Source organism: Acomys minous (assembly GCF_964271855.1).
Source record: "Acomys minous genome assembly, chromosome: 1".
In the NCBI taxonomy this organism is placed as follows: domain Eukaryota; kingdom Metazoa; phylum Chordata; class Mammalia; order Rodentia; family Muridae; genus Acomys; species Acomys minous.
In genome coordinates, this window is record NC_140483.1 from 154,415,186 (window position 1) to 154,439,802 (window position 24,617).

Genomic DNA, 24,617 nt, shown 5'->3' on the forward strand with positions numbered 1-24,617 from the left:
TGTTTGGTGTCCCCATTTAAAAAAAAGAGAGAGGAAAAAAAAAAACCACATACACATGCAAAACTACCTATTTGGGAGCTTGGGAGATGGCTCAGATTGTAAACTACGAGCAATGTGGACCTCAGTTCAACCTCCAGCACCCACACGCCTGACATGCCTGTAATCCCAGTAGTGATGAGGATCATCCGTGGGACTTGCAGCCTAGCAAAATCAAGAGGCCAGGTCCTGTGGGAGACCCTATTTCAAAAAGAAGACAGGGAAATTTTTTATGTTGCAACCAAGGTTGGGTATGGCATGCATTCTTACATTCACTCCTTCAACAAGTAGGTATAAATACCCCCAATATACCAGGTATTATACTAGGTGGAGCGCATTACTGAAGAGTAGGACCAGAGGAACAAAATCCAAGCCTTACCCTTGAAGACGTATATGCTAGAACAAAATGTAAACTAAATAGACATTATAGTTGCAAAACATTCGTGAAACTAAAGCACCTATTAAACACATGCAGTAGTTTTATTTTTCTTTTTATTTGAGGCTGATACAATGCATTAAACCACTAAACTGCCTTCTCAACTAATAAACAGGATGTCTTGTACTGTTAAAAAAAAATACTGGCCTAAATAAGTATGAGACAATAGTCGGTTGTGTGCTGTTCCAATTGTTTGTTTTTGAGACAGGATTTCTCTGTGTAGGCCTGGCTGCCCTGGAATTAGCTCTGTAGACCAGGGGGCCTCAAACTCAGAGACCTGCCTGCCTCTGCCCCCTGAGTGCTGGGATTAAAGGTGTGTGCCACCACTGCTTGATACTCTTCCTATTTTGTAGATGGAATGGCATGCAGAAAGGTTGAGTGATTAACCTAAATTTATTTATCCATGATGCCTGAGAAACTACACTGGAATTTTACCTCAAGGCTTCAACTGAGTCCAATCCTATCTTTAACACTGCAGTTTCATCCCTGAAACTTTTTCATATTTTGGGGGGAGAGGGTTGGGAGAGGGGTATAGGTACTCACTCTGTAGCCTAGGCTGGCCTTGAACTAGTAGTGATTCTTGTGCCTCATCTGAGAGCTAGGATTACAGGCATGAAGCACCACACTGGGCTTGACTGCAATTCTGGCCTGTCTGGCACTCCCTGCCAGTTCTATCCCTACATATTTCTAACTCTCTCCAGACTGCAGTATATGCCAAGAGGCCTCTCTTGTGCCGTAACTGCTTGCTATGTGACTACTTGAATGCCAGAGCAGGATCCTCAACAATGTCACCCCCAATGTAGGTCTTTGTGATCTTTCTGTCCCTCAAATACAGTACTCGCCAGAGTCAGTATTAAGAAAGGAGCATGTTACACAAAGCAGAGAACTAGTGGAAAGTCCTCCTACTTAGTAGAATGACGTTGTCAGCATGACTGAATCTAGAATCAGCTAGAGAAAAGCCTCAGGGCATGCCTTGTGGAATTGCCCTGATAGTATTAACTGAGGTAGAAAATTCACCCACTACTGAGTGGCACCACTCCCTGGCTTGTATAAAGAGAGAGAGAGAGAGCATCAGCATCCATTTTTTGTTCTTTGTTTCTTGACTGAGGATGAAATGTGACCACCTGCTTCAAGCTCCAGCTGCCTTGATCTTCCCTACAATGATGGCGTGTGTCCTGAACTATGAGTCAAGATTAGCTCTTTCTCCCTTAAATTGTTTCCATCGGGGTATCTTATCTCAGACACAGGAAAGGAAAATAGGCATTTAGATTACAAAGTCACACAGTAGGCAAAGGCTTCAACAGTAAGAAAAATATATACATGTCTTAAGTTCCTAGCATCAGTAGGTAGATTTAAAATCATGTGAGTACGACAGGGATCACACAAAAGAGAAACTAGTGAAATTCAAGAAAATGAAGACTACTAGGAGGCCAGAGTTGACACTGGAAGGGCTTTTGGAGGCTAGGAGCCAAGAGTGCCCTGGTCAGCAGCAGACACAGGTGCCACCCTGCAAGGGGAAGCACTGTTATAACTGGGATAGTTCCATCTTACTCAAGTGGAGAAATCAGCTGAGTCCCTAAGTGGCACAGCCTCTTCTGGAACTCCTGCTCACTATTGCTTACTTTGAGCAGGATGGTGCTATGTGGCTGGTGAAAACACCTACAGGAAACTATCAGAAGGGACTGAAACTGTAACTAAATATTAACCCAACAAAAATGTTGTCTAAACTCCCCCAATACCAGAGAGGACAGAACTATAAGACAGTTAGCTACATGCGGTTATGTGGATTGGGGTTTTAGCTTCTCAATTACAACACATCCATTGCTTTAAAAACCCCCTTAGGTTCATCCTTAGAACAGAAAATGCCAAGATCCTTACAAAATAACCCCCTTATAAAATACTGTTTTGAGGGCCAGGCATGGTGGATCACTGTGAGTTCAAGGCCAGCCTGTTCTACAAAGCGAGTTCAGGACAGCCAAGGCTAACACGGAAAAACCCTGTCTTGAAAAACAAAACAAAAAAGCTTTGATCCTGACACTTCTGCGCAAGATGTGTTATAGAACTTTCTAACCCATGCTTCTCACCCCTTAATCAAAGGCTAATTCTACAGGAGAGCAGCAGGACGCATGATTTAAATAAGCCCCTCAGTTCTTGGTAAAGTTTGGCCCTGTTAAGCAACTTGCTTAACCTAAGTCTCTTTTTTTTTCTTTTCTTTTTTTTTTAATTTAAAATAACTTAAAAGACTTAATTTGCCTAATTTTAGGTTTTCTTTTCTTTCTTTCTTTCTTTCTTTCTCTCCCCCCCCCCCCCTTTTCTTTTTTCGAGACAGGGTTTCTCTGGCTGTCCTGGACTCACTTTGTAGACAAGGGTGGCCTCAAACTCACAGAGATCTGCCTGCCTCTGCCTCCCAAGAGCTGGGATTAAAGCTTGCACCACCATGCCCAGCCTAATTTTAGGTTTTCAGTGAGATACAAATAGAAAATAAAGCCACTCGAGCACACTATTTACATGAAGTGAGAATGCACATACATTTAAAACCACCATATTACTTAAGCTGTTTTTCATAACAGTATTTAGTCACATCATTTGTAGTAGCATTTATTTGAAAAAGATTTAAGATTAGCTGATAATTTAGTTTTACTTGGAGTTTTCTTTTAAAATTCAGAGTAGAAGAATGAGTTCTTAGTTTAGAGCGTATTTCTGGATATGTTGTTTCTTAACACAACAAACCACAAATAAGCATGTACACCTATCATTCACATTTTAAAAAGCATCTTCTTTTCTCTAAGTTAGGGCTATTAATGGCTCATTTGTTCGTTTTTTGGGTTTCTTTGTTTTTTTTGAGGCGCAGTCTCACAGACCTCAGACTGGTCTCAAAATCACTACCTAGGCAAGGATGGCTTTGAACTTCTGATCTTCTGTCTGTGTCTCTCGAGCTGAGATTCCAGGCGTGTGCCGTCAGAGCTTGTTCGTGCAGTGCTGGGGTCAGACCCCGAGCTTCATGCATGATACATTCAGTCCAGCGTGTTGAAGGTGGTGCAGATGTTACAACACTGAGCAATTCTGAGTCCCAGAGCGATAAGTCAAATGGCAATACAAAGACGTTAGTCAAGGCCAGCACGACCAAGTCCTGTGGCCATGCCACTTCCAAAGTTCTCAGCATCCCGCTGCTTCTGTTTTCACTCTCGCTTAGTCTTTCCTTTAAAGAAACAAAAACTAAGTTCCCCAAGATTCCGAAAGTCAGAGTTTGCACAGAGCTGAGTGAGAGCTTTGCCATTTGGTATCACAGGGTCTCTTTAGCACAGACACTTTCTTCATTCTGGGTCAAGGCGAGGTAAAACGGGGAGAATAAGGTTCCCAAACGCAGAGTCCTGGGTGATGAAGTACCCAGACGAGTGTGCGTGCGCGTGCTGAGAAAGAGCAACAGAACAAAACCCAGAAACAGTTAAGCTATTAAGACTCACAATTTTTCAACCAAGGTATTACAATTCCTTATCCTTTCTGAATTCCTAAGGTCTAATTTATTTGTAAAAAAGCATTACTGCTAATGCTTTCTTTACACAGATGGAGTAACACAATTCACACTAACATACTGCGTCGGGCACCCTTTTAGCGCCTTCCTATCTCTGCGGGGCTCTTCCATCAGCAGACAGGACTGCTTCCTTCTTTGGAGTGAGAAAAAGTGGCAGACAAGGAGCAGACAAGGAGCCCGAGACAGAGGAGCAGCCTCAGAAGGGAGAACAGTGACCACTATGATTAAAATCCACCAACAAGGAGACAACGTTGGGATATAACTACTTTAAAAACTACCAGTAATTTCCCTCTTGCTAAAAATTTTTAAAAAGGGCTGTTTTTAGTAATTTCAAGTGAGATGTCTTTATGATGTCCTTTCCAATTCTGGAATTCTGCTTAAAAGCAAAGATAATTACACTATACCTCTCAAATTTTTATTTGTTTGTTTGTTTTGTTTTTCAAGACAAGGTTTCTCTGTGTAGCCTTGGCTGTCCTGGACTCACTTTGAAGATCACACTGACCTCGAACTCACAGCGACCTGCCTGCCTCTGCCTCCCAAGTGTTAGAAGCGTGCACTGGGTTTTTCTACGTAGCCTAGGCTGGCCTGGAACTCAAGACCCTCCCATATGCACCCCTGAAGTGCTGGTATTGCAGGCTTATATAGATAACCTACCTAAAAAAGAAAGATGTTTAGCCCTAGGCCCCTGGGCATCGTCAGCTACCTAAGATGAATGTACTGCTGAAGCTATCGCTTTGAAGAATAACGTCTCCAAGCTGGACCATCGCATTTATAGTCTCACAGTAGGCGCCTTTCTATATTTTCCATGCAAGCAGTGCAGACCATTATGAAAACACCCAAAGAGTAAACCAGTAAGACACTCAGCAGAGTAATGGTGTGACGAATTTGAAGATATATATGGTATTATTAAACTAGCTAGTTCAATTTTCTAGAGCATTCTGTGCAAATATTTTTGTGAATAAGAAACCCCTTGGCAAAGCACAGCAGAGAATCAATCATGAGTACTTTCATTACTACTGTCCTGGTCCTTCAATCCCTCTGGGCATATGTGAACATCAGCAAACCGCTGCAATGATGTGTGGAACCAGTTCCTTGATATTGCTCCCCTGAGATACAGACAGTACGAGCTGGCTTCTGGAACTTGGAACTCTCCAATGAAACCAGACTGCCAGGTCCCTTTGCTCACCTGCAAAGCTGCCTTCTGCTGGGCTGCAATGTGCTGCTGCTCAGCATGGTCCCGGAAGTCCTTATTAAGAGAGGGTCTGGAGAGGGAGATGCTAAAATGGAAATCTTGGTTACTTAGCTATCAAACAAAGAGATATATCCTTACCTTAAAAAAAAAAAAAAAGTACAAGGAGATGTATTATATTGGCACATTTTTATTATAGTAAGCTACTTTTTAAAAACTGAGGTAAAGCCAACACATAAAAATTATACATATCGGGGCTGGAGAAATGGCTCAGCGGAGAAATGGCTCAGCGGTTAAGAGCACTGTCTGCTCTTCCAGAGGTCCTGAGTTCAATTCCCGCCTACCACTTGGTGGCTCACAACCACCTATAATGTGATGTAATATCCTCTTCTGGCATACAGGTGTACATGCAAATAGAGCACTTATATGCCATAAATAAGTAAAATATTTTTAATTGTATATATTTATGGTCTATAATGTTTTAATATACATAAAATTATTAAATGAAGCTGAATAAGCTATCCAGTGCTAATACTTTTATTATGGACACAGATCTCAATAATTTTCAGGTACATAATTATTAACTAATCACCATGCTGTACTAAATCTGAAGAGACAGCATCTGATGTGTTAGGGTTTTTTTGTGTATACTAGAAATCACACCCCAGGTTTCAAGTACACCAAACCACTGAGCTAATCCCTACACCTTTTGGACTTCCAATGAATCATACAGTTTTTATTATGTATGCACTTAAAAAGTTTTTTTCAGTTTATTTGGTGTCTGTCAGACACATCTGGAGATCAGCTCTTTATCTCCTGTGAGTCCTGGGGATTGAACTCAGGTTGACAGGCTTGGAGGCAAGAGCCCTCTCGTCCACTGAGCCATCTCTCAAGCCCTGTGTATTCTTTGTAGGAATAAACAATTTCTAAGCTGAACACGGTGCTGCACTCATAGAGTATCGGCATTTCAGCGGTGGACACAGGAGAATCTTGAGTTCCAAGCCAGCCAAGAGTACACAACAAACCATATCTCATAAAACTTAATAAATAAAAATTTATGGCGAGAGAGAAGCTTAGTGGTTGAGGACAGTGTCTGCTCCTCCAGAGGACCCGGGTCCAATTCCTAGCACCCACATGGCGGCTCACAACTGTCTAACTCCAGTTCCAGGGGATCACGCAGACATACACATACACGCAAGGCATGTAGAAACCACAACAACAAAAAGAAACCCAAACCCAACAAACAAAAAACTTAAAAGCACTTCCCCTCCTCTTCCCATTATCTATAATTAATATATGAAGAAAGCCTATGTTATTTGTATGGGCTTTCAAGTAGTCTATCACATAGATTTCATAATTTATAGTGCCCTGCTTTTAACTATATTTGAAGTACCTCAGTCTATCACCATTCTTATTAATATTATTAGCTTACTCTTCTGGATTTTTGTTCTGTCTTGTTTTGTGAGACAGAGTTTCTGAGTACCCTTGGCTGTGCTGGAACTCATTCTGTAGACACGGCTGGCCTCTGCCTACCTGAGTGCCAGGACTAGAGGCATGCAGCAGCACAGCGGACGCTAACGTTTTAAAGCACTGCTAACCAACAGCAGCACAGTGCTCATCAACGGGAACCATACCTCACTGTCCTTATGATAAGTAAACGTATGAAAACCATGTTCCACACAGGCTGAACAACTGTCAATTTTAAAGAACTGGCAGTTGCTTCTTCACACGATTCTGTTTGTTGGTTGGTTGGTTTTTCGAGACAGGGTTTCTCTGTGTAGCCCTGGCTGTCCTGGACTCGCTGTGTAGACCAGGCTGGCCTCGAACTCACATTGATCCGCCCGCCTCTGCCTCCCGAGGGCTGGGACTAATGGCGTGCGCCACCGGCTGTTCATGATTCTACAGCAGCTACTAGAAAGTTGGCTCGGTGATGAGCACTGGGGCTGTGTGGATATGCCGAACAAACCTCAGACAGCAGCAGCTGTGGTGAAATGGGCCGCATGGGACGTAACGGGACTGAGCGGACTATGGACACAATTAGGAATGTGGTAAGGGAAGCTGAAAGTTCAGACCTACTTCTAACAGTAGAACGAGACCCCCGAAGACTGCAAGGCAGGGCTCTCCCTATACGTGTGATTAGTAACAGCACCTCCAAAGAACAGTTAATACCTAGCTCCAGGGTGACTTGTTGAAGATTGGTTCTGCATAAGTAATTTTCTTTTCTCTTTGTCCAGTTCAGCCAAAATCGCAACTCTATTTTTATTTTGGAAACCTAAAGAAGAAAAGAAGGGAAGGGAATAAGAAGCATTTCAAACCCAGGCCGTGTAGAAACCAGAAAGCAAACTTCCTATTCTCCAACACGGCCCCAAATCCACAAGTAAGGTCTTTCTCCCAAGCATAACCCAGTGTCAGATGTGGCGGGCCGTTCTCTCTAGTCTCTGCACTTGAGAGTTGGACTTCAAGGTGAGCCTGGGCTACATGAGACCCTATCTCTTTTTTGTTTGTTTTTTGAGACAGAGTTTCTCTGTGTGGCCTTGGCTGTCCTGGACTCACAGCACCCCCACACATGGCACCTTACAACTGTCTGTAACTCCAAGATCTGACACCTTCACAGAGACATACATGCAGGCAAAACATTAATGTTCATAAAATAAAAATAATTAAAAAAGAAAGAAAACCCAGCAATGGCAGCATATACTTTAATCCTAATGTTCTCAGGAAGCAGAGGCAGGAGGATTTCTGTGAATTCCAGACCAACCAGGGCTAGTTTGACACTAAAAGAAAAGGGGTATGGGTAGGGGAATGCTGAGATGGCTCAGCAGTTAAGAACACTGGCTGCAGGCTGGAGAGATGGCTCCTGACTGTTCTTCTGAAGGTCCTGAGTTCAATTCCTAACAACCATATGGTGGCTCACAACCATTTACAATGTGATCTGATGCCCTCTTCTGTCATGCAGGTGTACATGCAGGCAGAGCACTGTATACATAATAAATAAATAAATAAATAAATAAATCTTTAAAAAAAAAAAAAAGAATAATGGCTGCTTTCCAGGGAACCAGGGTTCATTTCCTAACACCAAGTCTACAGTTGGCTGAGACTCTTGTCTCAAAAACAAACAGCAAGCTCTCTTTCCTTCTCTCCTCATGTTTACTTAATAGACCTCATGTAATCTAAAAACCAAACAACATAATCTAATATTCAAGTATGAGTTTTGAGCAAAATATTTACATTATGAAACTATATAAAAGCCCACAAGTACTATTTAAGTACTAGTTGCTTACTTCAAACCTAAAATGTAAGGCAAACTAGGTAGCCTGTCTGGTTATATGATGTAACCATCTCTCATTTTCTCTCATCATCAGAATTCATACAAACTCAAAGATAAACTACTTAAAAGGTTATACTCACTATGTGAGATTTTTCTTCAATACCTATGATCTCATGCTATAATGTAAGTGCCTGTGTTAACTCTCAGAGGCACAAGGATTATTTAATGTATTATCTCAGATATAGTAGGAACTATGTAATATCCTCATCTCTGTCGAATACAATTTTCTTAGAAACAGTATGCTAAAATATTTTCATTTTTGAATGATAGTTTTATTTCATTCGCAATTACATATTCTCATTTTAATACTCATTTTACTCCCTTTACTCCCATGTTTTCCTATGTCACTAAAAATTCTCAAGTAACCAGTTCTCTACGAACATCTAGGACAAAAGAGATGATAGTCACAGTCACTTTTTTTCCTCTCTTGAGACAGAGTTTCTCCGTGTATCCTTGGCTGTCCTGGACTTGCTTTGTAAACCAGGCTAGCCTCAAACTCAGAAATCAATCCACCCTGAGTGCTGGGATTCCAGGCATGCCCCCTTCCCCCACCTCCAGTGCTGGCATTAAAGGCGTGCGCCACCACCCCCTGGCTTATTTCTCTCTTTTTAAAAATAGAGCTTCCGCCGGGGGGTTGGTGGCGCACACCTTTAATGCCAGCACTTGGGAGGCAGAGGCGGGCAGATCTCTGTGAGTTCGAGGCCAGCCTGGTCTACAAAGCGAGTCCAGGACAGCCAGGGCTACACAGAGAAACACTGTCTCAGAAAACCAAAACCAAACAAACAAACAAAACAAAAATAAAAACCAGAGCGTCCCTTAAAGCAGTAGTTCTCAACTTTCCTAATGTTGCAAACGTGAACCTTTACTACAGTTTCTCATTTACGGTAAACCCCCAACCGTAAAGTTATTATCACCGCTACTTCATACTATAATTTCGCTACGGTTATGAATCATAAAGTAAACATCTGATTTTCTGGATATCTGATGTGACTCCTGAGGGCCTTTTTTTTTTTTTGACCCCTACAAAGGGATTGCAACCAACAGGTTGAGAACCACTGCCTTAAAGAAAACTGTTTTTTAAAAGTATGTGCATGAAAAAAAAAGTGTGTGTGTGTGTGTGTGTGTGTGTGTGTGTGTGTACATGCATGCCAGTGTACCTGGAGGCCAGAACAGGGCACTGGATTCTCTGGAACTGAAATAATAGGATTACAGGCATTCCTATACCCAACGTGGGTCCTAGGAACTGAGTTCTGGTCTCTGGAAGAGAAGTAAGTGCTCTTAACTGCTGATTCACCTCTCTGGCCCCAATAATCTACTTCTTAATAACAACTATTATACTGCTTTGAAAACAGGGCTTTTAGATGCTGGAGAGATGGCTCAAGACCTAGGTTCAATTCCCACTACCTACATGGCAGCTCACAATTGTCTGTAACTCCAAATCCCAGGGGATCCAACACCCTCACAGACATACATTCAGGCAAAACACCATTACAGATAAAATTAAAATAAGTTTTAAACATAAAAACAAAAACAAAACCTTGCCAAGCTAGTGGGGACACACAGCTTTAATCCTAGCACTCAGGTGGCAGAGGTAGATGGATCTCTGTGAGTTCAAAGGCATCCTGGTCTTCATACAAGTGAGTACCAGGACAGCCAAAGCTACACAGAGAAGCCCCCACCCCCATCCCCACAAAAACAAACAGAAAAAACAAAAAACAAAAAAACCAACCCCAAACCTATACAAAACAGTACTTTTCCAGCCCTGTACCTATACTCCGTAAAAGGTTCAAATACAAGCCAGGCATGGTGGAACAATCCTATAATGCCATCACTCTAGGGGGCCCAAGGCCAGCCTGGGCTACAAAGAGAAACACTGTTTGGTGAAAGCGAAAACATAAAAATAAAGGAAAAAAAGGTACAAATACCAAAAGTTTAAGAGAATTTTCATGTTCATCACTAGAACACAGTAATGCTTAAGAAGATGTTGCACTTTAAAACACAAGCCTGAAGGATACCCTTGTTCCCTCTGCTAAAACTCGGAAGTAAGCAGGGCTCAAACAGGACCCCACCCAGGAGCTATGCCAATCCATTCCTATACAGAGCCCTAAAATCAGAAGAGAGCATGCAGAGTGGCTCCAAGTCAGCGGTACCCATCCGAGCTCCAGGTCTTCCAGTTACCACTATTCTGAGGAAACTGAATGAGGGTCTCCAGTCCTCCCATGCATATTACTCAGGCTCTTCTGAAATCAAGCTGGACTTATCTGGCTGCCACATTTACCAATAAGGAAGAACTGAGACACCATCCAAGGTATAAAATAGGGAGGCAGAGTAGGTGTTTCAATAGGAAAGGTACTTGCACACAGGCTGGGCAGCCTGGGTTCAACACTGGGCCCCACATAGAGGCGGAAGGAGAGAACAGATTGTATAAAGCTGCCTCCTGACTTCCACATGTACACCAGGGCGCACCTGCCTATACATAACCATGTCGCATGTAAACAACCTAAAAACAAACATAAAAAGGATACAGAAAATGGTACCTTAGCCAAATCCAGTGTGATGGTCTGCCTCTGCATGTCAAATTTCTCCAAAACAGGTACAATTCTCAAGATATTACAATTTATCAACTTATGAATCCTGTAATTATTGAGAACCTAACAGATGTTCAGCACTCCCTGCATTATGAAAAGTAAGGCTCCAGTGACTGCCAAAAGCTTATCAAATTTAGAAATTCTGACTACTACTATCCTATGGAAGACTGCTAGATCTTGCCGGGTGTGATGGTGCACATCTTTAATCCTTGCACTTCGGAGGCAGAGGCAGGTGGATCGCTGTGAGTTCAAGGCCAGCCTGGTCTACAAAGAGAGTCCAGGACAGCCATGGCTACACAGAGAAACCCTGTCTCAAGGAAAAAAAAAAAGGCTGCTAGATCTGAAAGAGGGTTAAGTTTTTTTGTTTTTTGTTTTTTCTTTCTTTTTTTGAGGCTTACTGACAAACCTGACACCCGAGGTTGATCCCAGGTCAGATATGGTGGAAGGAGAGAACCAATTCCTGTAAGTTGTCTCCTGACTTCTACACACATGTATAGCACAAGCACACAAATACCAATCAATTTTTTTAAAGGTATTATGTGTATGGGTGTTTTGCCTGCATGTATATCTACGCACTACATGTGTGCCCACTGCCTGAGGAAGCCATATGAGGGCATCGAATCCCCTGAAACTGAAATTATAGACCATTATGAGCTGCCACATTGGTACTGGGAACTCAACCAGGTCTTCTGAAAAAGCAGCCACTACTCTTAGCCACTGAGCCATCTCTCCAGGCCCTAAATTTTAAAACATTTTTTTAAAAAAAGAGGAAACCAGGCATGGTAGCACATACCTTTAATCTCAGGAGGCAGAGGAAATTGGGTCTCTGTGAGTTGGAGGACAACCTGGTCTACAGAGGGTGTCCAGACCAGCCAGGGCTACACAGAGAAACAAAGAGAAAAGGAGGAGAAGGAAGAGAGGAGGAGGAAGAGGAGGAGGGGGAGGAGAAGGAAGAGGAAGAAGAACAAGAAGGAAGATGATGTGAGAAAACAAAAATATAAATGATTTATTTTAGCCCATTATTTCAGAGGGTTTGCTCATGGCTGTGTGGATCGACTGTTTTGGGCTTGAGGTAAGACATAATTTCATGGTGGCAAGTGGATATGGCAGAGGAGGTTTCTTTCATGGCAGCTAGAAAGCAGACAAAACAGGGCTGAGACGTTCAAGCCCTCCCCGAATTCCAAAACCCACCTCCTCCAATTACATCCCATCCTTTCAGTCCCAGCACCTCCTAGCAGCAGTCTTTCTAAGTTCTGAATCCATCAGCTGAATAAGTCCTTGATTAGTTGGGTTCCTTATGATTTAAGTGCCTCTAAAATACCTTCACAGATCCACCCAGTGTGCTTCACCTTCTTCCAGGCTCTCTCAGTCCAACCCAGCCAATAATCAAGAACGCAATGGGTGTCTGGCCCCTGCGCTAATAATGACAAGTCATATATTGAGATGATTTTTTTTTTGTAAATCATGTTTCATTCAGTCACTACTTAAGAGTATCCGAGGCACTTGCCAATCAACCTCCATCTAATTTCTATACACATCAACAGTGCAGAAGTATTACTATACATGGTAACATAAATAACAAATGTTAAATTTTTTCCTGAGGAGCTGCAGAGATGGCTCAGCAATGAAGAGCACTGTTGCTATCTCAGCAGATGCAGGTTAGGCTTCCAGCACCCACATGGAGGCTCACAACTGTAACATCAGTCTCAAAGTGATGCACAGACATACACACAGGCAAAACGTTCGAAGATGTAATATAGAGTTCTAGGTTAGCCAGGTGGTGGGGGTGGTATACAATTTTAATCCCAACACTTGAGAGGCAGAGGGAGGTAGATCTGAGTTCCAAGTCCAGCCAGATCTACAGAGTGAGCTCCAGGACAGCCAGGGCTACACGGTGAGATCCTGTTTCAAAATAAATAAATAAACATCAATAAATGTTAATTTTCTTAAACATTTACTGAGAATCTGCAAGTTTATAGAACATGAAATGGACTCCCTCTGCTGGTGTCCAAATGCAGCAGCTCCAAGAGATCAATAAAAGTCTCCCCCCCCCCCTCCAATACAGGGTTTCTGTGTGTAGCCCTGGCTGTCCTAGATTCTCTTTGTAGACCAGGCTGGCCTCGAACTCACAAAGATCCACCTGCCTCTGCCTCCCAAGTGCTGGGATTAAAAGTGTGCGCCACCACACATAGCTAAGACCCACAGAATTTTGTTTATTTGTTTGTTTTGTTTTTCATGACAGGGTTTCTTGGCTGTCCTGGACCTCACTCTGTAGACCAGGCTGGCCTCCAGCTCAGAGACCCGCCTGCCTCCCAGTGCTGGGATTAAAGGCCTGTGTCACCACCACCTGGCTTCAATTCTTAACAGAGTACTGAAAGTCAAATGACAGATCCAACTACTCCTTAGATTTTGGTGGCATCATAGTAGACCTGACTATGAGCCAACCAAAAGCAGCATTAACAATAGCTGTTTCTAAAGCAGAGAAAAAAAATTACCAGAAAAGTTTATTAAAAGCACAGGAAAATTTAAAATACGTTTTCATTGTGATTAAACTGTGTGCCTTTTTAGCATTTTTTTCCTCCTTCCCTAAACGGATTTTTCTTAGTTTTCATTTTGGCTCAGTTTTGGCAAGAGGTGGGGAGTACTAAGGATCAAATACAAATTACTTTAGTCTAAACCTTTCTAACTTAATTTTAAAAAGAAGTTAAAAGATATATATAACGTTTACCTGTGATAATGGGTCAAACATACCTAAAAGGCAAACAGTTCAGAGCTGATATGGAAAAAGACCTGCTTCAAGTATTATGCATAAAAATACTTAAAAAGTGATAATACATTCTAACGACTACATTTTACAAGCCAGGTGTAGTGGGACATACTTTTAATCCAAGCACTAGGGAGGCAGGCAGATCTCTATGTTGGAGGCCAGCCTGGTCTATTCAATAAGTTCCAGGCTGCCAAGACAGCATAGCAAGACCATGTCTAAATAAATAAATAAATAAGTAAATAAACTTTTAAGTTGAATCTGGCACATACTTATAATCCTAGCAATTGGGAGGCAGAAGCAGGAAGATCACAAGTTCAACACATAGCTCTCAAAAAGCTGGAAAATTTTTTTGAACAAAATACATTTTCTTCAGCATTTTTTTCTCCCCTTTTTGGTTCTTTGAGACAGGGTTTCTCTGTGTGGCCTTGGCTGTCCTGGACTCACTTTGTAGACCAGGCTGGCCTTGAACTCACAGAGGCCTACCTCTGCCTCCAGAGTGATGGGATTAAAGGTGTGCGCCACTACTCCTGGCTTGAGCAAAACATTTTTTAAAAATTAACAGCAACATGTGCCTAACTTGATTTCATTAAGAGATAGTAACAGTGCGGTGGGTGGGTAGGGGGGCTTCCCTTTTCTGAGCAGGGGAGGGGGGGGGGAGAGGGGCTGAGACTGGGTGGAGGGAAAGGCTACGACTGGAATGTAAAGTGAATAAACAAATTAATTTTTAAAAAAGGCATTAACAGGTGAAATGACTGAAGCTGTTTACAGCAACAAAGATAAAGGCACAGTCTTAGAAGTAACGCTGACTTCAAGGAGAAGCTGCTGGAGGACAAAGTTGATGATGCAGGCTGGGGAGGTGGCTCAGTGGTTAAGTACTTGTTCCCAAAAGTGTGAGGACCAAGCTTAGATCCCTAGAGCCCACAGGCCTGCTGTGTGGGCACCTGTGGAAGGCGGCAAGCGGACCCCCAGCGCAGGCTGGCTAGCAGGGGTGACCCTGTCAGCGAGCCCTGGATCTGACTGAGAGACCCTGCCTCAATGACTCAGGTGAAGAGTGATGGAGGGCGGTCCCCGAGGTCAACCTCGGTCTCCACATGCACACATGCCCACCCCACACATGCAAACATGCACATACACAGATGCACACTATACAAAAATAAATGGAAAAAGGGGAAAGGTTTATGATGTGAATCACTAATCTTAACAGGTTAAAATACAGGATTAGTAATATTTTAAAAAATGTGTAGCTGTGTTAAAGTGATTTTAAAGTGGGGGTTTCCACTTTGCTATTCATCCTTTGACTCTGGATGTAGTGACTGTTCTATATTAAATTTTCTCTACTTCAAATACATTTATTGTATGGGAGAGAAAGTTCCTAGCAATAACAGAAATCCCAGCATGCATTACCTGGTCCTGAAGGATTTGTTGCCATCTTCCTATTCTGTTTCAATTATATTCAGTGGCCACTGATCAGCACTTTACAATCATCTGTAAAAAAATTTATGTGCACACATAAAATGCACTGGCCTTAAATTACAGTCTCAAAATTGTGAAGAACAGCTGGGCTGTGTTTGGTTTCTTAAGTCTCTTCAGAGAGATATGTAAAAAGCAGACTTAAATCAGAAATTTAACTCTGCAAATTCCTCATGCACTTTACTAAAAGAACATTTGAAGCTGTTAATAACAACACTTAGCATTACTTTAATTTACATCATTAAGATGTATTTACCAAATAGATCAACCTGTTCAAAGTATCCATATGATCAGTGCAAGGAAGAAAAATAAAATTCTATTTAAAAAAAAAATCTTTTATTTTTTTCCTCGACACAGGGTTTCTTTTGTAGCCCTGGCTGTCCTGGACTCGCTCTGTAGACCAGGCTGGCATCGAACTCACAGAAATCCACCTGACTCTGCCTCCCGAGTGCTGGGATTAAAGGCATGCGCCACTACGCCCGGTTTTTTAAGTTTTGTTTTTGAATTCTTAAAAAAAACCTCTCCGTTCATTAAATAACATATCCCATCATTTGCTGCACTGGTGAAAGGAAAAAAATAAAATAAAAAAGGAAAGAAAGAATCTAACAAGTATCTACTCTGCAACATATACTGTGTAAAATGTTTCAAACAAAGTTTTTAATGAGCATTTTTGTATCTATGGAGGTCAGCTGTCTGTCACAAAACTAGTAAGCCGACTCGGGCTCCTGGTTTCTTTGTGTGTGTGGTGTATACCCAGTGGTGCGCATGTGTGAGCAGGTCAGAAAAGGGCATTGGATGCCTGGCTCTATCACTCTCCACCTTGTTGCCTTGAAACAGGGTCTCTCGAGCCTGGCGCTAAGCTGGCAGCCAGCCATCTGCACCATCCTCCAGTCTCCGCCTCCCTCGCCTCTGGTGTCCAGGCGCTACCGCTACACGGGCTTCGCGAGGATTCCAAAACAGACCCTAATGCTTGGGCAGCACGTGCTCTCAGCAGCTGGGCCATCTCTCCAACCCCGTGCCTTTTTATTTCTAAGTTTAGAAATAAGTTTTGTATTAGGCCGGGCCGAAATCACAAGAGAAGCTCGGCCCTTGAGTTTCATTCAAGACACGGGATGGGGAGAAAAAAAGCAATTAAACAAGTTGGCGCTCTTTAATAACGTAATGGCACAAAGAGGTAATTCCAGCACTAGGGAGGATGAGGCAGAAGAACCGCCAAGTAACAGGCCAGCCAGAGCTTCACAGCCAGTCTCTATCTTCAAATTAAATTAAATTAAATTTAAACAAACAAACAAACAAGGCGCGAACAGGGTTGCGGAAGTAAAGAACTGTGAGCCAAAGGCACGGGGTCAGAGCAGATGCCGGGTGCATACGAATCGCGTCTCTGGAGGCTGGAGCACAGCGTGAGAGAAGCCGAGCTAACTGTGAGGACAATCAGGGCCACCCTGAGAAAGAGACAGGGCGTCCTAGGAGTCCGCCCGCGAGCGAGGTGGGCGAAACCAAACGGGAAGTGAGAAGCCTTCGCCCACTAGTCCGCGCGAGGCCGCTGTGCCGTGGCCCCGCAAATCGGGCCACACTTTTCCTGGGGTCACTTGTCCGTTTTACTTACCCGGATGCGAGGAGCCTCGAGAAACCTCGCTATTCCCGTTCCCTCTGTGTTAGGGGGGCGCGCCCACGCAGAACACAGCGAGAGCACAGCAATGCGCCGCACTACAACATTCCCGCCGGCACCAGCTTCCGCCTCCTGACTGACAGAGCCCACGGAGCGGAAATCCCGCCTACCGCCTGGGCGCTTACCCCAGTTGATTCGTAGTTTAATCGCTTCATCGGTGGGAAAGGGTTTCCCTTCCGAAGAATGACAGTCGAGGAGGCTCACGGGAGATGCAGGCCCTCCTGCTGGGAGCGGGGCGGGGCGTGACGGGGCGGGGCTGGGCGGGGAGCGGGGCCCCACGCTGATAGGCCAGGAGGAGCCGGGGCCCCTAGCACCTAAACTGACCTTTTTTTCCTCCTGGTTTGCAGAGTTTGTCAGGACTTGACCCTGGTGCTAATCCACTTCAGCAGAACCTCAGAAGGAGTTTGAGCACACTTTCAAGTTTCTGGTTTGGTTTGGTTTTGGTTTTTTTCAAGACAGGGTTTCTCTGTGTAGTCTTGGCTGTCCCGGACTCACTTTATAGACCAGGCTGGCTAGAACTCACAGCGATCCGTCTGGCTCTGTCTCCCGAGTGCTGTGATTAGATTAAAGGTGTGCGCCACCACACCCGCCAGGCACCGCTTTCTGGTTTTCACAACCATCCCAGGAATATTTTCGTTGTTTGCGGTCTGAATAAATAATTATACACAAGAAGAGCACTAAACAGGTACAGTTTTTACTAATATGCATAATATGCATTTTAAAAGTGAAAGTGTCGGTCTGGAGTAGTAGCACACACCTTCAATCCCAACACTCTTTGGAGGCAGAGATGGATCTCTCTTAGTTTGAGGCCAGCCTGGTCTACACAGCGATAGTCACGACTGCACAGGGAGACCCTGCCCCAGAAGCAAGCAAGCAAGCAAGCAAGCAAACGAAAGTGAATGTCACACCCAAAAAGCTACTGGGAATTACCTGATGCGGCATAGTCTACAAAGTGAGTTCCAAGACCAAGAGGGCTATACAGAGAACCCCTATCTGGAAACAAACTAACTAAAGAGAAGTAAACGTGCTTTGATGTGCATCACTTGCTCTGTGGTCATCGGTCACTTTCCACAACTTGTACCTGTGCTCTTAAGAGTGAATGTTTGGGCGCTAGAGATGTAAGTAAGTTGGTAGGATACTTGCCTAACATACAGGACGCCCTGAATTTGATACCTAGCACCGCCTAAAACTGGTCATGGGCCAGGCATAGTGGCTCACGCCTTTAATCGCAGCACTCGGGAGGCAGAGGCAGGCAGATCGCTGTGAGTTCGAGGCTAGCCTGGTCTACAAAGTGAGTCCAGGACAACCAAGGCTAAACAGAGAGACCCTGTCTTGGGGGAAAAAACTGGCCATGGTAGTGTATACCCAGTGTTGAGAATTTAGTGGAAGGAGGATCTTTTGTCCAAGGTCTTTCTTAGCTACATAGCAACTTTGAGGTCATTCTTGACTACACAAAACCTTATTTCTAAAATAATAATTGGTGTTTGCTAATTTTTATGATGCACAATTTTGTTGTACAGAGTTCACGACTGAAACAGTAAGTTCAATAACAAGGATTTGGGGGGGGTTGTATTTTTTTTTGGTTTGGTTTTGGTTTTTTGAGATATGGTTTCTCTTTGTTTTAATAGCCCTGGCTGTTCTGGACTTGATTTGTAGACCAGGCTGGCATCGAACTCACTGAGATCTGCCTGCCTCTACCTCCCAAGTGCTGGGATTAAAGGCATGTACCCATGCCTGGCCCAAGGATTTTAGTTCACAGCAAGAAGCTGTTGAGTTTTTTCCACTTGCTATGTGCTTGATATACACCTGTCTGTCTGTGATTCTGGGGGGGGGAGGGTTGTTTCATGTTTTTTGTTTGGTTTTGTTTTGGTTTTTTGAGACAGGGTTTCTCTCTGTAGCCTTGGCTGCCCTGGACTCTCTTTGTAGACCAGATTGACCTCAAAACTCACAGAGATCCTTCCTCCCTAGTGCTTGGATTAAAGGTGTGGACCACCATACCCAGCCTGTCTGTGATTTGTATATGGGAAGCAGAGATGTTACTGCACTGTATCCAGCAATGAGCTAAGCTATAACCTCAAAAATCTGCCAGATTCTTAACTTTCAAATACTGTCTTTGCTCTAGAACAGCAGTTCTCAACCTGTGCACAAGGGTCATATATAATGTATCCTGCACATTAGATATTTACATTACGACTCATAACAGTAGCAAAATTACAGTTATGAAGTGGCAGTGAAACTAAGTATATGGTTGGGATCACTATAACATGAGGAATGGTATGACAACATTGTGAAGGTTGAGAACTACTCCTCTAGAGAAAAGAATTCCTCTGGGACCAGTGCTTAGTGATTTTTACCCCTTTAAAAAGAAGGTTGTGGATTCACCCTACCTACAAGATGTTCAGGGATAAAGACAGAACAGAGATTGAGGGACGATCCAACCCGTGCCTGGCCCAACCTAAGACCCGCCCCATGGGAGACAGCCAACGTCTGACACTATTAATGATACTCTGCCGTGCTTGCAGACAGGAGCCTAGCAGAGCACTCCACCCAGCAGTGCTTCGAAAAGGATGTTGAGACACACAGCCAAACATTGGGCGATGCATAGGGAGTATTGTGAAAAAGTCAGGGGAAGGAGAAAAGGACTTGGAGGAGACAGGAGCTCTACAAGAAGACAAACAGAGCCAACTAACCAGGGCCCAGAGGGGCTTGCTGAGCTTGAAGCATCAACCAAGGACCAGGCATGGACTGAAATTAGGCCCCCTACACAGATGTAGCCAATGGGCAGCTCAGGCTTTATGCGGGTCCTCTAGTCAGGGGAGCTGGGGCTTTCTCTAACATGGACTATGTTGCCGTATTTTTGATCACTTCCTCTTGGTAAGACTACATTGCCAGGCCACAGGGGAAGAAGATGTGCTCAGTCCTGATACAGCTTGATAAGCTAGGGTGGACTGGAAGTGGGGCTCCCCTTTTCTGAGGAGTAGGGGAGGGGAATGGGGGAGAGGGAGGGAGGGAGGGAGGGAGGGAGGGAGGGCAGGACTGGAAGGTGAGGAGGGATGGGAGTATGACCAGAATGTAACGTGAATTTAAAAAAATGTTTTTTTTAAGAGAGAGGGTTTTGGTACATAGAAACTGACTATTGAACTCACCATGTAGCCCAGGCTACGGACTGGGATCCTGTCTCAAGCTCCCTCCCCCGTCCTGGCACCTCCAGGCCTGCGGCATCGCACCTAACTCTCTTGACCACTTTAGTTAAGATATAACGCATGTTGGTTGTAAGAACATTCTAGTCTCTTCTGTAATCTGCTAGGAAAATACAGCCTTAGTCAAGCTTAAAAACCCTTAACAAATTTTTTCTGTTAAAGGGCCACTGTGAGACTAAAAAGATGAATGAGATCTATTTTCTTAGGAGATTTTTTTTTTTTTTGGACCCGTTGCCTGGCGAGTCAGTACAGGAACTAGGACACAGGAAGCTCTTTAGTTTCTAAGTAAGAAAACAAAAAGAGGTTTAAATAGATGAAAGTGCTTGCTACCCTGATCATGGCATGGTGAATGCATACATATTATTACACCTCCCTGCCTACATATCTACGATAAAAATAATAACACATTAAGATAATGGACATTCTGAAAGAACTTTGTTTAAGGAGTGGGGGAAAGTTCTTCCAGAACATTTCATAATTTCCTGGCCAATTCAGTATCTCGGGGTTGGTGGGACATGATAGGGAGAAAGGTAAATTTAACTTACAACCAATTGCTTTGCCTTTTATTTAGTGAACAGTAATCCTTAACCCATCTGTCTTCTCCTTGAGAGTTTTTGGAAATTCTACAGGCCGTCCAGGGCTGCATAGGGAGACCCTGTCTCAAAAACGAGGGGAAGGATATATTGTGAAAATTTTGTACAACCAAAATGAGTAGTGTGCAAGGCTGAATAAGATTCATCTATATGGGCAGGAGAGATGGCTCAGAGGTTAAGAGCACTGACTGCTCTTCCAGAGGTCCTGAGTTCGATTCCCAGCAACCACATGGTGCCCTCTTCTGGAATGCTGGCACATGTGCAGGCGGAACACTGTATACATAATAAATAAATAAATCTTAAAAAAAAAAAAAAAGATTCATCTATGTGACTGGCAGAATAGTGTGCAGATGTTAGTGTACTGCATTGTCATTCCCACTTTGGGTCACTTGTTCTGAGGGAAGCCCGTCAGCCTCCGTGCCAGGAGGTCACTGAAGCAGTGCTGTGGAAAGGCCCATGCGGCGGGAGCTGAAGCAACGCTTGCACCCACAACCAGTACCAAGCTGTCGGTCTCTGGGTGAGGTGTTCTCCTTCAGCCGCAGTCAGACCTTCAGCTACCCGAAGCCTTGTTCACAGCCCTGAGCACGAGCCACAGAACCACCCAGGAAACTATTTGCACGTCTTCTTCTTCTTCTTCTTCTTCTTCTTCTTCTTCTTCTTCTTCTTCTTCTTCTTCTTCTTCTTCTTCTTCTTCTTCTTCTTGTTGACAGAGTTATTCTCAAATTTTGGGCTCAAGTAATACCACTGCCTCCACCTTCTCAGAGTAGCTGGGCTAGGATGTATGAACCATTGGTTACATTTATTTATTTGTTTATTTATTTACTTTAAGTGTGTGTGTGTGTGTGTGTGTGTGTGTGTGTGTATGTGTGTGTGTGTGTGTGTTGCCTGCTTGTATCTATGTGCATGTCTGGTGCCTGTGGTGTCCAGGAAAGAGTGTTGGGTTCCATGGAGCTGGATGTACCGGCAGTTGTGGATGTTGGGAGTGGAACTTGGGTCCTTTGGAAGAGCACTTAGCCATCACCATCTTGATTGTATCTCTCTGCTAAAGATCTTCTAGTCTACAGAAACAATATAAGATAATAAATTCCTGTCACTTTAAGCTACTAAAGTTTGTGATGCCTCATTATACACTAATGTATGTGTGGGGGTCGGGGCTTGTCTCTGCAAATGCCACAGCCTGTAAAGTAAGGAGCTTTGTGACGCAAGAAGGAAATCCAGTTCAACGTGACTCAGGAGCCAATGTTGGTTCAAATTTCTAGAGTATGACACTGGCAGTTTATTTGGGGCATTTAAGTTCAGTGTAATTTCGGAACTAAGTTTTCTGGTAACAATGCTCTCAATCCCTGTGTGCACAGCAAAGCTGAAGGAATGATGACATTGAAACTCTTCTGCAAAGCACATGTGATCTCTTCCATAAAGATGTGTTCTATAGCTGAAGGGCCCAGGGGAGGATCTGGTGTGTCTCTGTTATACAGATAGCATAGAGGCCACCAAGCTATGGTGTGACATCTTCCATAAGGATGGGTTCTTTTTTTTTTTTTTTTTTTTTTAAGATTTATTTATTACGTATACAATGTTCTGCCTGCATGTAACACCTGCAGGCCAGAAGAGGGCACCAGATTTCATTGTAGATGGTTGTGAGCCATTGTGTAGTTGCTGGGAATTGAACTCAGGACCATCGGAAGAGCAAGCAGGGCTCTTAACCTCTGAGCCATCTCTCCAGCCCCAAGGATGGGTTCTATTGACTGAGGAACAATACTTAAGATAAAAGTCTGAGAGGAAGAGTTGGGATAAACGAAACAGTCTGAGAGATTCAGGTATGATCTGGCCATGCTGAGAGCGTATGTGCCCAGGCTATTAACTACATCCATTCCCAGCATTCTGGGCAGAAAATTGTTATCTCTTGAACAGAAGAGATAAGCCTGCATGTTTAATAATCCTGGTTTCCCCAGTGCTTATCTGGGAGCACAAGGATCTCTTATCCTCTACATAACAATATATATAATTAATATACCAAGATCAAGCCGGGCAGTGGTGGTGCACGCCTTTAATCCCAGCACTTGGGAGGCAGAGGCAGGTGGGTTGCTGTGAGTTCGAGGCCAACCTGGTCCAGGACAGTCAAGGCTTCATAGAGAAACCCTGTCTCAACAAACAAACCAACTAAAAAATACCAAGATCAAAAAAGTAATCCTCCCCTATTGGTGTTACGGGTACTATAACGTGTCTGACATTGTTAGCATTCTGAAAGAATTATCTAGCTAAGGGAAATGGCCTGATTCCTTTAGAAAGAATTATCTTTGAGATATTCTCTAGGATGACAGCAAGGTTGATAAGAGAGGCTTCTGTTTACTTGTCCTGTAGATGGCAGCAAAGACAAGAGCGTGCGGCAGCACAAGCGCTCAGCTTTCTGAGCAATGGTGCTCTCGTGACACAGTGGAAGATGAATAGTTTGGAACTGACTGTGAAAGTATTGAATGTTGAGTGCCTATGGGCTTCTCTCTCTCTCTTTCTCTCTCTCTCTCTCTCTCTCTCTCTCTCTCTTCTCTCCCCCCCTCCCTCTCTTCCTCCCTCTCTCTCTCTCTCTCTCTCCCATGCCCAGATATGTGATAATATGTGTTTGGACTCAAAGAACATTTCCTCTGTTGCATGAAATGAACACAAGAGAAGCTTATCCTTAAAGGAGAGGTGGGTGTGGTTCAAATACACATGGCTTGATGATTTGGGGAGGCAGAAGGAAAACTTCTAGAAACCATAGGGGATGTCAGTGTCATTTAAGAAACCTTCGCTGTGTCCTAGAACATCCACATACATTTCTCAAGACCAACCTTTCAGAAGGATTTGGTGGTTGTCATCTTCCTATGTTAAAGGTGAAGGTCATTGAGACTTTGAGAAATAAAGCAATGTGTCCAGGATGCCACATTGTTTGGTTTGTTTATGATCCAGCAGAAGACGCGCCTTTGTGTTTAGAACCACCATCAAGAACACTAGTAGTGCCAGGCGTGGTCTTTAATCCCAGCACTGGAGGAAGAGGCAGAGGCAGGAGGATCTCTGAGTTCCAGGATAACCTGGTCTACAGAGCGAGTTCCTGGACAGCCAGGGCTACACAGAGAAACCCTGTCTTGAAAAACAAAACAAAGAGCCAGGTGGTGGTGGTGGTGCACGCCTTTAATCCCAGCACTCAGGAGGCAGAGGTAGGTGGATCGCTGTGAGTTCGAGGCCAACCTGGTCTACAAATCAAGTCCAGAATAGCTAAGGCTACACAGAGAAACTCTGTCTCGAAGAAAAAAAGAAAAGAAAAGAAAAAGAAAACAAAGAATGCTAACAGTGTGAAACAGGACTATATGCTACTAGCTGCCATATACGAACCATTCTTTAGTGTGTGACAATTTGTAATTAGACTGAAGCCTGTCTCATTATTGCCTATATTGAGCCCTGGTGTTTTCTGTGGGTTGTATAGAGGGCTCACTAACTGCACTAGGGTTCCTGTGGAATGGGAGCATGATTGACAATGTATTATTTCCTAACACCTACTTCTAAGTTTCCAGTATCTTCTAGTATTATCCAAGTGCCTAGAAGAATGCCAGGCAGGTCCAGTGTTGACTAATGTTTAATTTAAACCCAGTTAAAGTTGAGATGTAGAGTCGGAGATGTACACTAGCGGTAGGGTACTGTACTTGCCTAATGCTTCGGGCCCTAAATTCAATCCTCCAGAAGAAAAATGTTGAAACTCACTCATTTGATAAATATTCAATGACTCACATGCTGTGTGAGGCACTGGAAAAATACAATGTGTTCTTGTCCTCACAAGA

General features: G+C 43.6%; 1 protein-coding gene across 3 annotated transcripts; it reads right to left on the reverse strand.

Annotated features, from left to right (window-relative positions):
- Positions 1-510: 510 nt before the first annotated feature.
- INIP (INTS3 and NABP interacting protein) lies at positions 511-17,122 on the reverse strand. 3 transcript variants are annotated; one of them, XM_084791574.1, is made up of 5 exons: positions 16,953-17,122; positions 15,281-15,361; positions 7,363-7,465; positions 5,191-5,281; positions 511-3,882 (listed from the first exon to the last, which is right to left on the reverse strand). In XM_084791574.1, exons 2-5 carry the CDS (start codon positions 15,303-15,305, stop codon positions 3,787-3,789), a joined length of 315 nt encoding a protein of 104 aa, XP_084647700.1. In that variant the 5' UTR covers positions 15,306-15,361; positions 16,953-17,122; the 3' UTR covers positions 511-3,786. The 3 variants fall into 3 exon arrangements, with proteins under 3 accessions (XP_084647700.1, XP_084647701.1, XP_084647702.1); XM_084791575.1 differs by lacking the exon at positions 15,281-15,361 and having other exon boundaries at positions 16,953-17,120; XM_084791576.1 differs by lacking the exons at positions 15,281-15,361; positions 16,953-17,122 and adding an exon at positions 9,679-10,168.
- Positions 17,123-24,617: the final 7,495 nt, after the last annotated feature.

Coding starts and splice junctions, on each gene's coding strand:
- INIP (XM_084791574.1), bottom strand. CDS start 15,305: ATGGCAACAAATCCTTCAGGACCAG. Junction 5,282..7,362: donor ACAAGTCACCCTGGAGCTAG/GTATTAACTGTT, acceptor TTTCCATTTTAG/CATCTCCCTCTCCAGACCCT. Junction 3,883..5,190: donor AGCAGAAGGCAGCTTTGCAG/GTGAGCAAAGGG, acceptor GCTCTTTCTCAG/CACGCGCACGCACACTCGTC.